The sequence below is a fragment of the Zophobas morio genome, unplaced genomic scaffold, assembly GCF_036711695.1.
Source record: "Zophobas morio isolate AGI-343-1 ecotype UQ-CSIRO unplaced genomic scaffold, CSIRO_AGI_Zmor_V1 ptg000004l, whole genome shotgun sequence".
In the NCBI taxonomy this organism is placed as follows: Eukaryota; Metazoa; Arthropoda; class Insecta; order Coleoptera; family Tenebrionidae; genus Zophobas; species Zophobas morio.
Window position 1 is genome coordinate 8,708,899 of NW_026972109.1, and position 16,169 is coordinate 8,725,067.

The window sequence follows — 16,169 nt, forward strand, 5'->3', positions numbered from 1 at the left end:
TGACATTGACCCAGTGAAATTTTAACAATTAACAATTATATAACTCTAAATCTACCAGTCTCAAATATAATAATCGACACAATAGCATTCATTTTTCCGGAGGACATGTATAAAATCGAATTCGTTGTCACAAAATATAAAACTTAGCCGAGAACGCTAATAATTACTGTAGCGTAAGTTATCGGCCTACTCAGAAAGGTTTTTGCTAGGCTGTTCGTTGATTACTACAAAAATTTACCACTTTAGACATGTTTTAAATTTCTTGTCGAAATAGTCTACACATGTTAAAACAAAAAGACAAAATGTAAGCCCGCCCACCCGCTCTATCTTAATTGGAAAGATTTTTTTAATTCGTCGTGAGCCAAGGGGGCGGAGATTAACTGCAAAATCTGTATTTTTGTTCAAATGTATATTAAGAAAAAAATAAAGCCAAGATTAGGCCCCATCCACACCCGCCCTGATCTCAATTCTCAATTGTGAGGAATTTTTCATTCGTTGTCAGATCGAGGGGAGGGGCTTAATTGCAAGAGTCCATATTTGTATACAAGAATTTACCATTGTAAACATGCTTTAAGTTTCTTGTTCTGGAAAGAAGACTACGTATATTACGAAAAAGGCAAAATGTAAGCCCCGCCCACCCGCCCTTGCTCAATTCTGACGATATTTTTGTATTCGTCTTGAGCCGGAGGACGGAGTTTAATTGCAGAGTCCTTAAGAAATTGCCATGTAAAATATGTTCTTAAGGAATCGTCTTGTTCAAAGAAAACTGTAAGTATTGAGTAAAAAAGGAAACCAAAGGTTAAGCCCCACCTATCCCCGCCCCAATCTCAATTTTGATGAATTTCTCATTCGTTGCCAGATCGAAAGGCGGAGCATAATTGCAAAATCCATATTTTGTTACAAAAATTGACCATTTTAAACATGCTTTAAGTTTCTCAGAATAAAAAAAAACATCACAATTGAGATGGGGTGGGTGGGCGGGGTTAATATTTTGCCTTTTTTTCTTAATATACATCGTATTCATTGAACAACACGATACTCAAAAAAATGTTTTTTTTTTAATTTCTTGTAAAGTAATAAGTATTTTGGAGTTAAGCTCCGCCACCTTGGTTCACGGTGAATAAAAAAATAATCATCACAATTGAGATAGGGTGGGCGGGCAGGCTTATATTCTGTCTTTTTGTTTTAATATGTGTAAACTTCTTTTCACAACATGAAATTTAAAACATGTGTAAAATGGAAAATTTGCATAAGGAAATATCGATTTTGCAATTAACCTCTGCCCCATAATTGCGAAATCCATATTTCCTTGCAAAAATGTATCATTTTAACCATGTTTTAAGTTTCTTGTTGTAAAAAGATGGCTATGTATATTAAGGAAAAAAAAACAAAACAAAACAAAATATAAGCCCCCCCCCCACCCGCCCTTTCTCAATTCGGATGTTTTTTTTTATTCGTCGTAAGCCGAGGGACGGAGCAACTTAAAATTGTAAAATCCTTATTTTTCTACGAGAAATTATCATGTGAAATATGTTCCTAAGTAATCGAATTATCCATTAATAGTGCTACTATAATCATACGACGTATTTTGAGTTAATTTATGCTATATTTTGATTTTGATAAAGACATTATTATTTAAATAAACTGTACTACTAACAAATATTTAATACAATGGGGCTTTTAAAGTTCGTTACTTAGTCAATGCAAGGATTTACAAGGAATTCTGTGACATTCGATACCCACAAATGAGGAAAAACAAGACGATAGTGCTTTTTTGGTCGACTGAACTGTTTTCAAAGGCTTAGAACATGAGAAACAAGCGACAAGATCTTGAACTGACCACTCAAACCCATGTTGAATTCAAATTTTTTCAATAACTGTTCGTGTTTGTTAAATACTCCGAAAAGGACTGTATCACTAATTGTCCACTAATAGTGGAAAATTATTCGACGTATTTAGAATTAGTTTTTGTTATATTTTGATTTCAACGAAGACAGAAGACAATGGTACTTTTTTTTACGATACTTCTCACATTTTTTTGGTTGATTGAACTGTTTTTAAGAGCTTGGAACAAAAGCTGCAAAATGGTTTAAAATATTCAAACACTTCCCTCGTCGTCTGAAGACCCAGTTATCTAGTACACGTATTTTTGGGCAACTGTTATAAAGCAAATTGACCATTTTCTTTACTTAGATTAAATATCTGAAGTTCGGGTTCTGTTAAACTTGATTTTGCGTAGAAATAAAAAAAAAACAAAAACAAAAGTATAATATACAAAGTATACGACATTAATTAAAACTGCACCCAAAGAAAGGAAGAAAATAGCCACAAGGAAGCGAAACCTATACGAAGTAGTCAAATACGAAAACAAATTTTATCAGATAGGATTGAATTTTTGGAAGCTATATTCCGATGACATTGACACAGTTAAAATAGCTGTGAATTTTTAACAATTAACAATGATATAACTCCAAATTTACCAGTTTCTAAAATAATAATCGACACAATAGCATCCATTTTTCCGGATGACTTGTATAAAATCGAATTCGTCATACAATATAAAAATTAGCCGAGAACGCTAATAATTAATGTAGGGTAGGTTGTCGGCCTTGTCAGAAAAAAGGTTTTTGCTAGGCTGTTCGTTGATTACTACAAAAAATTATCACTTTTAAATTTCTTGTCGAAATAAGTCTACACATGCTAAAACAAAAAGATAAAATGTAAGCCCGCCCACCCACCCTATCTTAATTGGAAAGATTTTTTTAATTCGTCGTGAGCTAAGGGGGCGGAGATTAACTGCAAAATCCGTATTTCTCTACGAGAAATTAAAAACATATTTTCGAGTATCGTGTTGTTCAAAGAATACTATGTATATTAAGAAAAAATAAAGCCAAAGATTAGGCCCCATCCACACCCGCCCTGATCTCAATTCTCAATTGTGATGAATTTTTCATTCGTTATCAGATCGAGGGGCGGGGCTCAATTGCAAGAATTTACCATTTTAAGGATGCTTTAAATTTCTTGTTCTGGAAAGACGACTACGTATATTACGAAAAAGGCAAAAGGTAAGCCCCGCCCACCCGCCCTTGTTCGATTCTGACGATATTTTTGTATTCGTCTTGAGCCGGAGGACGGAGTTTAACTGCAGAGTCCTTATTTTTCAACAAGAAATTGACATGTAAAATATGTTGTTAAGGAATCGTCTTGTTCAAAGAAAACTATATGTATTGAGTAAAAAAGGAAACCAAAGGTTAAGCCCCACCTATCCCCGTCCCAATCTCAATTTTGATGAATTTCTCATTCGTTGCCAGATCGAAAGGAGGAGCATAATTGCAAAATCCATATTTCCCTACAAAAATTTACCATATTAAATGGGCTTTAAGTTTCTGAGAATAAAAAAAAAACATCACAATTGAGATGGGGTGGGTGGGCGTTGTTTATATTTTGCCTTTTTTTTTCTTAATATACATCGTATTCTTTGAACAACGCGATACTCAAAAACACGTTTTTAGTTTCTTGTAAAGAAATAAGTATTTTGCAATTAAGCTCCGCCACCTTGGTTCACGGCGAATAAAAAAATCGTCACAATTGAGATAGGGTGGGCGGGCGGGCTTACATTCTGTCTTTTTGATTTAATATGTGTCACAGAATTGCTTGTAAATCCTTGCAGTGACAAAGTAACGAACTTTAAAGGCCCCCTCATATTAAATATTTGTTAGTAATACAGTTTATTTAAATAATAATATCTTTATCAAAGTCAAAATATAGCATAAATTAAATTAACTCAAAATACGTCGTATGATTTTAGTGGCACTATTAATGGACAATTAGATTACTTAAGAACATATTTCACATGATAAATTCTCGTAGAAAAATAGGGATTTTACAATTTTAAGCTCCGCCCCTCGGCTTACGACGAATAAAAAAAATCATCCGAATTGAGAAATGGCGGGTGGGCGGGGCTTATATTTTGTTTTGTTTTGTTTGTTTTTTTTCTTAATATACATAGCCATCTTTTTACAACAAGAAACTTAAAACATGGTTAAAATGATACATTTTTGCAAGGAAATACGGATTTCGCAGTTATGGGGCGGAGGTTAATTGCAAAATTGATATTTCCTTATACAAATTTTCCATTTTAAATGGACTTTAAGTTTCTGAGAATAAAAAAAAAACATCAAAATTGAGATGGGGTGGGTGGGCGGGGTTTATATTTTGCCTTTTTTTTTTCTTAATATACATTGTATTCTTTGAACAACACTATACTCAAAAACACGTTTTTAATTTCTTGTAAAAAAATAAGTATTTTGCAGTTAAACTCCGCCACCTTGGTTCACGGCGAATAAAAAAAAATCATCACAATTGAGATAGGGTGGGTGGGCGGGCTTACATTTTGTCTTTTTGTTTCAATATGTGTAGACTTATTTCGACAACAAGAAATTTAAAACATGTTTAAAAGGAAATATCGATTTTGCACCATAATTGCGAAATCCATATTTGTTTGCAAAAATCTATCATTTTAACCATGTTTTAAGTTTCTTGTTGTAAAAAGATGGCTATGTATATTAAGAAAAAAAAAAAAAAAACAAAATATAAGCCCCGCCCACCCACCCTTTCTCAATTCGGATGATGTTTCTATTCGTCGTAAGTCGAGTGGTGAAACTTAAAATTGCAAAATCCTTATTTTTCTATGAGAAATTATGATGTGAAATATGTTCTTAAGTAATCTAATTGTCCATTAATACGACGTATTTTGAGTTAATTTATGTTATATTTTGATTTTGATAAAGACATTATTATTTAAATAAACTGTACTACTAACAAATATTTAATATGAAGGGGCCTTTAAAGTTCGTTACTTTGTCAATGCAACGATTTACAAGCAATTCTGTGACATTCGATACCCAAAACTGAAGAAAAACAAGACTTTTTTGGTCGATTGAACTGTTTTCAGACTTAGAACATGAGAAAAGCTGCAAAATGGTTTAAGATGTTCAAACACTTCCCTCGTCGTCTGTAGACTCAATATCCAGTGTACGCAATGGCGCATTTTTTCCATTAATTTTTTTTTGAGCACTTGTTATAAAACACAATTAACTATTTCCTTGATTCAGATTAAATTTATCGGTTTCGGGTTCCACTTAAGTTGATTTTGCGTAGCAATAAAAAAATAACAATAAGACGTCAAATACGAAAATACAAAGTATACAACATGAATAAAAATCGCAGACAAAGCAAAATCGACAAATTCGTAGTACCGGAAAAGTCCAATATCTCATAAACTTTTTACGAGAGGAAGTAATACCAATAAATTTATGGGAACTCAAACTCAAACTAATTGTCCAAATTTTCCGGCTCTCCCAATAACAAACAATGACGATTTGCCCAAACAATCGATTAGATAACGCATTTCCGCATTTTCCAATAATCCTCATAAATTAACCTACTCCGGATCGACCATAAACATTCACCAAAATAAATATCCTTGTTTTACTGCTGATCCACCATAAACCATTTTGTTTTGCCCGGCATCGAGGTCCTTCACCGCTGCCAACTTCTGTCAGACCATAAAACATTCGAACATTAATCAAATAAAGTCCAATTTGGCATTGCCATAAAAGCAATAATGAAAGTATCGATTTTCGTTCGTCCTTATATAATTGTCGATGAATCGTCCTTGCGCATTCTACACTATCACACCTGTTGGATGGATATTTATATGTGACATTTTCCAAACGTTTTTTTTATCTTGTTATGGCACTTTTATCGTTATCAGCAAGGCCTGCCGTTATAGTAAAAGCGTGGAATTATAATAATCAGTAATCACCCGACTTTTCCGTCCTTAATACACAAATGAGCAATGGGATTTCAAGAGGCTCAATGGTGGTTGAATGCCGCAATTCACTCACCACTTCACGAACCTATCAAACCCATTTCCTGTAACAGCGCCGTCATATCCGTTACAAAACCGAAGCGTGAAAGTCGTCTGAAAAAATTTTACGCAATTTAGGATGAATCACTGATTATAAATAAACAAATCCGAATTTAGAATAATGTTATGGACCCATATGGCGAGACCTTGACAATATCTAGTGACAGTGAACGAGGACAGTGGAGTTATAAAACAAAGGATAAACAAAGGGAAGGTGAAATAATAACACATGTAGCGGCCATTCGCATTTGTAATTGATCATAACGGCGATAATTCTCACGTTTGTGTTAAATGGGGGTCTAACCGGATCACCCGAGGCGAAGCCGAGGGAATGTTATACAAATGAAATGGGGCTAATTTTTGACCCTAAAACACAATACAACTAGTTTTATTGTCATCTGTGCTTTGAAACTTTACAAGCGGTGCCATAACGAAGCTATAAATTATAATATAATAGCAGAAACGTTAATTGGAATACTACGAGAAATGTTACGCTGCGCATTTAAAGCGAAATTTAGTGAAGATCTCAATGTTGCTGTGTAAACCGAAGTTAAAAAATAAATTATACACTACCAAATTGCGCTATGAACGTTTTTAAATTTAATCACATGACACAAACCACTACAAAACGCAGTAAATTACGATTCCAATTGGAGGAAGCAAAATAACCGCTTCATTACAAAAACACACAAATTACACACCGCTAGCCAAGAAAAATATGCGTTGTGTTACACCAACATAAACCGAAACAATCCGTTTAATTAAACCCGAGCTTAAAAACCCCACACAAGGGTTGATTCACCCCTAAGTCCTATTTACCCAAAAATGTTTGTTTAACATGGACGTTGTTTACACACGCTTAGACAAGTGACATTCCAAATCTCTTAATTACACAGGCGTCTCACTTTTATTTATCTACGCTTCCGTTTTGTGCTCAGATTTATTCCTGAGGGATTTACGGCATTCCTTATTCGATTACACCTGCTTAGAGCAGCTGACAGGGATTATTTACACATTACAAACTTGCAAATGGTCGTTCATCCCGCAATAATCGACGTTCGCTGATCGAACCACCGGGAATTTATTAAAAGGGGTGTGTTTGTTTGTCTGCAGTTACCCTCCGTGAAAGCGCTCAGTCGTTGACATGACTCGTGACGAGATACATTGAGGAAGGTTTCCAGTGTGCACCCAAAATAAACACGTAATATCCTGGTTATAAATAGCGGATGATTATTTTCGGAAATTGGAGGGCGGAAAGGGTTTAATGTAGTTCATTTAGTGCACTAAATTTTTCCAACAAGTCTTGAAAAAGACCAACAAAAAAATCCATCTGCAAATTTCCCTCTCGGCAATTTTAATTAACACTAACTCCATAAAGTCCTTTGTGATATTAACTCGGCGCCGACTCCCAAAACGTATCACTATTTCGGTAAATGAACTCAACCGCATAGCCATTTTTAACCGCACACGCTAATTAAATCCAGCACTTTATAGGGAGGACAAAAAAAGCCCCTCCCTGTCTCGCCGTTTATATAGTGCCGCCCACCCCCGACACGAACCCGTTTGATGGCCTTAGTGCACGCAGATGCTCCGTTGTTTCAGGAAATCCAATAGGATTTTACGTTGATAGTAAAGCTAATTCTGGAACGTCTGGAGTGACTGAATGGAAACAGGTGTGAACGGCTTTTTAATACAGTCGATTTGGAATTTCATCCAGAAGTATATTACTGAGTGTTGCATGACTGCCCACACCAAATAACCCAAGAAGCGTGGGTTTTGAATAGTTAATGTTCGAGGGAATGTCGCATGATACCGAGATTTTTGAAGTAGAAAGTTTATTGACTGAGGCACCAAGACTGTACAAAGACCCTGTAAGAATCTCTAATACAGTTAATCATCCATGAATCACAGGTGTTGAGGGTGTATTCACTATCCCTTAAGTCAGTCATCAAATATACACCGTGAATTTTGGAGCGAGTGCTTGAAAATCTCAAGCGGTTTTTGTTTTATCGCAATCATAATCTCCTTTTGCCAAATTAGGTGACACCGGATCGTCTTTCATATTATCTCTATCTTTTGTTTTACCGATAAGTATCGATTACCACCTACTGATCAAATTTCCTTAATTGAATGATACTTCAAGGTAAGTCCAGCGAACGCACCTGTTTCTGAAAAAGAAAAGCAACAGAACTCGCTATAAATTTGTCTTGAATCTGGATTCAGATAAGATTTATAAAATAAATATAAAAAGCTGCACTAGCAAGATAAATTCCGGAGTTTCTCTTTTCCTTATTTTCTTTGAACACATAATTACCAAGCGTGTTATCTTACCGTTTCCATATTCAAATGTGCTCCCTCACCGTATTAAATTATCACTTTTTTATCTAAATATCTTTATTACAAAATTACATGTTGCGAGATGAAGTTCACCGATATTTGTTTGGGGCGTTGAATCATTCTTCGTAATCAAGATGACAATGTAATTATTTTTTATTTACGCTGAGTGGTTTTTAATAACTTGCGAAACGAATACGGGACATTTATAGAGTTAATGACTCAAAATCGATACGGCGGCCGCATCTATTGGCTGATTAAATTTTTAAAAGCTTGGTCGACTTTAGCAACAAAGGGGAGTCAGTTTTATCTGGGACGTTTTAAATACGTTATCATAAATTCATGTGGCTAGTACGTTATTGATTTAAGGCGATCGAAGCAATCTGTCCGGCCTACACCATTTCTGATATCGTTTTGTTCGGCCAAAAATAAAATTTAACGCGAGAAATGGAAAATCAAATTGTAGCTATGGAAACGTCATTCGGGGCTTGTTTCAATTTTGTTTGATTAATCTCCCACTTTTTTGGGTGTTAGATTATTGCTTTGTTATTTATTCATACCCAATATCACTTTCAATGTTTCACACCCACTGCTAACGCGTGTTTGATGAAAAAGTCGTCAAGTTGGCGAAAACGCATGTGTTTTATTAATTCATACTGTGTCTATAATTGACGTTTCCGGTTTGTCAGATGTCATCGATTAAATTTTAGGTTAATTGTGGACATATTTACAATGTTCACAAAAATCAAGGCCAACTTGATCCGATACAGACGGCCGATTTTTTTAACGTCGCGCAAAAGCGGACTGTCGTAGTGCGTTTTTGCTCTAAGTTTTATTTTGACGTCTATGACAACTTAACGCCGGAAATAACAACATACGACATCCGCTTTTGGCGTTGTAGTCACTTGACGACAGATTTAAATATACCCGATATGTACTATTGTAATTTTTATTACGTCCAGGTTACGTAACAGTTATGTAGTCGCTTAATATGTACTTTTTTAATTTACTAATTCGTGTTGCTTCAGCTGCAACACGAGAGTTTACTGACTCAAAAATCAGATGTTAAAATTAAGTCCTTTAGTAATTTTTCAGTTTCTGATTCGTCTTTTTGCATCACCCGTTTACCTCAGTTAAAAATGGGAGTCAATTATTAAACTACAAATAAAGCAGGATGTCACGTTGCACACTTCAATGGGCCATTTAAAAAAATTCTGGATGATGTCATCAATTTTTTGGTAGGGATGGACAGATTAATTTTGACATGAACTTAGCACTAATTAACATCGTGTGACAAAATTTCGAATAGACACACGGAGATCCGCGGAAATGGGGGACCGACGTTTTTGTATCAACAATCTGTGAAACGCCAACAATTGCGGCTTATTTTTTGTGTAAATTCTATATTTGGCTATCTCTGCTTATCTAAATTCTATTATGTAGTGTTGTTTGTTATTATCATTCTCGATCTTTTCCTATATGTAGGTACTTCAGAAAACGATTTGTTTGATAATAATTTATTATACTTTGTACATATTTTGAACTTGAAAATGAAAAGTTTATGTAGCGTCCCCGAAAATGTGTATGTCAAATGAGTATGTCAATTAATTTGTCATTTCTCTTTTATTGTTTATTGTGTGCAGTATGTACATATATGTGACTTATGCAAAAAAAACTTGTATGTTTATATGCATTAATAAAATAAAAAATTATTATTATAACTTGATATGACATGATCTAGGTAGAAATGAGTCTGTGCTAATTCTGCAGCGCTTATTTAATTTCACTTGGAATGACTACTCATTTCTAAATTATAATAATAGTAATACGGGAAATTAAACCACAATTTTGTGGCTTTGCAAATCTTGTACATAACCCAATTTTCTGAGTATTTATTTCACGTAATGACCATAAATATCACTTATTTTAAAATACGGCAACTCCGTCGGAATTCTTAATCGTGGTTAACCCAACTGACAGCTGTCAAAACCTCGCCAACTCGGCTTGTGAACCGGCCATCTGCACAATGAAATGGCGACGACACCCTTATAAAATTTTAAACAAGAGGGGAAAATCCGGATCGGATATTGGTCGAATATTAAAACGATGAGTCAACCTGGCGGCCTCTGCGGCCACTTTTTGTGCAGAATTCATAAAATGCCTTTGATTCCAGGGAGCTTGAACCGGCATCGCACGTTTATTATTATTAATTTATAAAAGTAAAAAGTTGCGTTCGATGTACGGATCGGGGAAAAAAGCAGATCGGGCAAGTCACTTGTTTGCAATTTCTATTCTCGTTGGTTGTCGCAAAAACCTCGTCAGGAACAATGTTGGTGGCCGTTTTTTGCCAAGAGTACCCAAATGCTAAAATAAACAATGAACCAGTTTTTAACGGTTCGACGATCTAATAAATTTTCGATTGCAACAAAGCAGATGATAACATTGTATTGAAAGATGGGCACCCGAATTCAACTAATTGACCCGTTTGTATGGTGCCAGCACACAATTAGAGAAATAAACGAGGCTGCATTGAGTCAGATCCAACCTATATTTATCTATGTTAATAACCATAATAAAAACCATGTAACTTTCGAATGAATCATTGCAGAAATGTAAAAAACGAAAGTTTTGGGTGTTGACTTCATCGTGGTAGAGTCGATATGTGGATTGGTACTACCACTATAAAATCGCAATAAATTCGCGCTCGATGTAAATCAGCTACCCACACGAACCGCGCCGCCAGATGTTCACAAATTTATATTTTCTTCCAACCCTTGCGGTACCACAGACTGGTACCGCAGGTCAACCTCTCGCCCATCGCGCAAACAAGAAAAAGACCGTCCATTCTTATCGGAACGATGTGTACTGACAACATTCCTGAATAGTTTAGTGAAAAAAAAAGTACCCCACACATGCTCGCGGCTACTTAATGGTATAAACACTGATAAAACGTCCAGTAAAATGTGATTCATATCGTCGAAGGTTACCCGACTCACCAGCACTTTGGTGAATCTTCTTTCCAGTTCGCTGGGATCGGGCATGGGTTGCTTCGATTTTGCCCTGATGGTACTTTGTCTGATGCTGGCTTGTCTTCCATGCAATTTCGCCGAAATTACACTTTCCGGTCTTTCGGGCTCCTGACAAGGGCCCTCTTTCGACAGCCCTAGACCCATCGTTGCTTCGGAAACACTCACGTGTGGGTTAAAAACACTTTTTCTTGCAGTTACACCGGTTAGGCATCACGCACGATTTTGGTTCACATAAACGCAACAGGTTCGACGGACGTAAACTACAACGTACACGACGGACAAAACTCGCAAAACTAAACAAAGTTTTATTTCCATAACTTTTAGAAGTGAGTGCGCATGGACACAGGGTTCACCAGTTTCACCCCAAGAACACGCTGCGCCATCTTGAAATGAATGAGGTTGGCATTGGAGAAATCTGTAACTAGAAAAATACATTGAAACAATTTACACCTAGAACAGTATAGTTTACAACTCCGATTAATGCAGTTTTAATAATGAAACAAAGAAATAGTTATCACGGCATAAATATTTTCTAGTGGAGATATCTGTAACGTAATCAGTCAAACTTTATCGGTAATGCAGAGACCTCAAATTTCGTCTGGAAGCAACAAAACCAACAAGAAATGCACTAAAAATTCCACGACAAAGACGAATTGTCCCAAAGTTAGATGTTTTATTAGGTTCGGTTTAGTTGGTTTTGTCGCATTTACGATCAATATGTTGTAGTCGGTAAAGCAACAACCTGTAAACCATCAAATTTTTCCATTGACACGAAATAATTAAAATACGCTTTTTTTTATTATTGAAAAATAACCTAAAACCTACATTTACGTTTGAGTTTTCATCGAATTTGCACATATGTACAGTTTGTACTCTCGATTTAACATTGAACACCGACAACGAAATCAACACCACTTAAGTCTCCTCCTCTTCCAATATTCTTGAATCATTCGCCTCGCTCACACTACTCTGTTCTTTCAATTTCGCCTCCAGTCGCCCCCACGGATCCTCCAAGAAGGACGGATGCACAAATTTGCTTATTTCTGTCTCCTGATCGTCATCCTACAAACAATACTGTTAATTATGTCACTACAAATCACGAAAACGTACTCTAAACGACGTGCTCTGGTTAAAACTTGACCCAGAGCTGTTAAACGAGCGATTGCCCCCTGACCATCTCTGATACCTTCTGGTGTGTGGGGGGTAATTCCGCGGGCTTCCTCTGTAGAATTTGGTTTGGGGGCTGCTGTAGTAGGGCGGAGTGAACCTGTTGGGTTGCGGGGACGCCTGTGGGGAGTCACCGAATGCCAGGAAGTCCGTCGTGTCGGATTTATTTTGGGCTTCTTGGCTTGTGTTCTGGTTGAAATAAACGAACCCTGGAGCGTTGCTGGACGTATTCTGGAAATATCTATCCATTTTGGGAGAGATTTTGTGTGGGTTTTGCTACGTTTGGCGCGTTTAATGAGATCGATTTGTTTGTAAACAGAAAGTGAGGTTAGGCGAAAAGCGCATGCGCGGTGTAGTTTGTTTGATTGTCATGAGAGGCGCTGCAGAAATATCAACTTTTTAAATTAGTCGCGCGAATAAATTAATCGATAAATAATAATTTATTATTGATAAAATTTCCATTTGATTAAGAAAATGGTTTTATCTGAGTATCTTAAATAAAAAACGACAAAGTTTCTACAATAATATTATAAGTTGTTCATGGTTAGCCCGTTGTTTTTGGTGTATAACTGGTTGCATATACTAAACGTGTCGAATGTTATTTAAACAATGTAACAATTACGAACGAAAATATTAACAAATCACAAATTTCTGTAGCTAATTTACTTATGTAAAATGAGTTTTGTCAACTTCCAGTGTTCATAATTACCTTAGTTTGGATTATGTGTGGTGCTTTCTACTGTCACAGTAACCTCAAGGAATGGTGATTGAAAACTTTAATAAAAGTGCTGCAAGTTTTACTTATGCTTAAAAATCAATGTGAACACTTGTTTTTAAAAATGTGTTCAGTTTGCGAGGAAATAAAACGCGTCCTACAAATCGTGTGATTGAAAATAAAGTGAGTATGAGTTTTCTTTGTCCGTGAAGCTTTGGGTGGTACTACTGTCCTCAGTTTGATGTGTGGTAATACCAACTACGCAGCTATAGTTATGTTTAAATAAGCAAAATAAATATTATACTAACAGATGAAGTCGAAAACTTAAATTGGGATCATAATTTCCTAATATTTATGAACTTCTAATGTTAATTACTTGCGTCAGTGACCTTCTCGAAATACATTATATCTAAACGGAGTCCTATTTAATGAGTTAATTAGTTGTTTTTCTCTTTTCGTCAAGCAACACAACAATCAAAATTAAAATATGGATAGACATTCTTGTAACTTAGTTATTAATATTAATGTTTCAAATATGTCAGCTATCTTAGACGGAAAAAAGGCCAGTAAAAGCAAATTTTGTGTGACCAACTTACCCCTAAATTCATAAATTAATTATTAACAGCCATAAAAAAGCTCTTCGTACTTTGTACCTGCATTATGCACGACATATCAATTACCGTGGTCCCTTTAAGCACTTAAAACCCCTCCCTAAAAAGCAAAAATGATAAAAGCAACCTCAATTTAATATTCCATTAAACTTGACGTTAAAGTTACAAGTACAATTTTCGAAACGACCCTCTTGTCATTTCCTCTAATATCTTGACTTGCATCTCCACATCTGGAATTTCCATCGTTTCATAAACATAAATTTAATAAAAGCAACTTTATTGAAATTTTTTGCGCGAGCTTCCGCGAAACTTATGAAAGCTTTAAAATTAAAATTTGTTTGTTTTGATGTGTACTTAAGCGATTCTTGTACAAATTGACTTGAAGATAATGAAGTCGGGGATGAATAAAATGGACTGAGTAGGTATAATTTATTGCGTTACACAAAGAAATCAGTGGTAAATTTATGTACAGCGCTTACAAGACCCTTTACCTCGACAGAGTGTCATACAAAAGAAATCAGATGGCGCGTAGAGGTTGTAGAAGGCATTAAAATCACAGTGATGGAAATAAAGTAGGTTGGGTTCTATCAAGTCAGTTTGGACCCATCGTTACAAAGCCAATCGATATCAAGTAAATGAAAGATGATATATACACATGAACAGTTAGTATACAACGATTATCTTTACAGTCGTAAAAAAGATAGACTTAATGAAACACAACGATGACATAAACGAGACGAGGAATATGGGCAGGCATTTCACGGGGTGTAATTTTCTCAGAGACGGGGTGGTTTTCTCGTTTTTTAGGGTACACGGACAGGTTAATGAGCGGACATAAAACTAGTAAAGTCTTTTAATAAGATTAAAAATAATGTTGGGTATTTTGTGACGGTCTAAAACTGAAATGCCTGTTCAGACGGCGTTCCACTGTCGAGTGGAAAGCCGCCTTTAGAAACCAATGAGAAACAAACCACATAACAACAAACGGTTAGGAAGTACATTCTACGTATAAAAGTTACAGTTATCATCGTCAAAATAATTTCTCTAGTGGTGACATTTAGAGTTTTGAGCAAGTGATCGTTGATACAGGCAAGTGGTAAAATCCAGTTTGATCATAGCTAATTGAAAGTTAATAAAAAGCCATCAATTTATATAAATTTAGAAAATTTGGAAGTAATCCGATGTTCGTATTGACTGTTTGGTGTATTAATTGAAAAAACCCATCGGATTACCGTTTCACCTCATCAGGGTTTGAAAGTAGCAGTGTTGGACCTCTTAACTAACCCCTATAGTATTTAAAGCTATTGAAAAATGTAGAAATTGTACGAACACCCCTTCATCCACCATCTAAATACTTTTTAAAGCTCATATGAATCGACTTTGGTCCCGTTTCTCTAAATATAATTTCTTTGTCGTCAAAGTGAAAAATTCGGATCTCCGATATGTAAAGTAATTAGTATTCTCCACGCATGAAGGTCGGTGTTCGCACAAAGCTCGTAGTAGTCAGTACAGTCGATTCTAACCCTAATGACAAAGTTCTAAAACCCTAACACAAGTTTATGAAGCGGTCCAAAGAGCATCAGTCACTTCACACATTGGCACCGATTCGTCTCTAAAAAAACACTATCCGTTTTATTGCTCTCTAAAACGAACCGTTATGTACACTGAAAGAAGTGCTTGGAACTGGAAGTGTCCACATATTCCTCAAAACAACGACGAAATCTCCCTCCTTTGTGCTTTACTCGAGAAACTTCTGGGTCTCTTGCACCTCCTCTCTCTCTTCGTCTTCGGGAGGCGACGGCCCGGACACCGACAATGTAGGCAATCCGAAGTGGTTTTCCTCAAGAGATATATTGTCGACACTCCTTGCCTTGCGGCAAAGCCTAGAGACGGAACCATGACGTCTGAAAAATTCCTTAGGGTCGAGACCCGGACCGCTGTTGGACACGAAAATGGCCGAGTTTATGCGGGGACGGTGTGGCTTACGTGGCTGCGGAGGACACGGCTACGGGCAAAAGTTTCGCTTAGAAATGCGACTCGCTACGACGACCAAGTTGCAACCAAGCAGGGGTTAAGATCGAAGGTGACGTCAATCGAAGCAACGTTTTTGCCAACAATGAAACTCACCCTCGGGTTACGGGGTCAAAACAACAAGAGGCAACTCATCAAAGTTCACCTAATGTACTGTTACATTAATTACAATTTCGCTTCCTGTTTATTATATTACGCTGTGTTTACTCTGAGAGGAGCATTAACTTGCCCATCAAGATTAACTAATATTTGCTTCGTATACATGTACATATATGGGCTCAATATCGCTTTAGTGAAGAGCGATGAAAGCTTTGTTGTAACACTGGGATTATTTAATCACTCTTGTTTTG

The 16,169-nt window shown here is 36.1% G+C and overlaps 3 protein-coding genes across 8 annotated transcripts in view; all 3 read right to left on the reverse strand.

Moving 5' to 3' along the window:
* Frl (Formin-like) overlaps positions 1-11,609 on the reverse strand; it is a 43,054-nt gene extending 31,445 nt beyond the window's left edge. Inside the window, exon 1 of the mRNA XM_064070966.1 lies at positions 11,263-11,609. Within this exon, the coding sequence (XP_063927036.1) occupies positions 11,263-11,439 (177 nt within the window). The 5' untranslated portion in view covers positions 11,440-11,609. The remainder of the gene's footprint in view (positions 1-11,262) is intronic.
* A 465-nt stretch (positions 11,610-12,074) lies between these two features.
* Positions 12,075-12,807, reverse strand: LOC135134874 (uncharacterized). The gene is made up of 2 exons (XM_064063747.1): positions 12,406-12,807; positions 12,075-12,357 (listed from the first exon to the last, which is right to left on the reverse strand). The coding sequence occupies exons 1-2, from the start codon at positions 12,709-12,711 to the stop codon at positions 12,211-12,213; spliced, it is 453 nt and encodes a 150-aa protein (XP_063919817.1). The 5' UTR covers positions 12,712-12,807; the 3' UTR covers positions 12,075-12,210.
* A 1,396-nt stretch (positions 12,808-14,203) lies between these two features.
* LOC135140454 (uncharacterized) overlaps positions 14,204-16,169 on the reverse strand; it is an 87,307-nt gene continuing 85,341 nt past the window's right edge. For all 6 annotated transcript variants that reach the window (XM_064071014.1, XM_064071023.1, XM_064071041.1 and 3 more), the window contains one exon: positions 14,204-15,793. In XM_064071014.1, the coding sequence (XP_063927084.1) occupies positions 15,527-15,793 (267 nt within the window). In that variant the 3' untranslated portion in view covers positions 14,204-15,526. The remainder of the gene's footprint in view (positions 15,794-16,169) is intronic.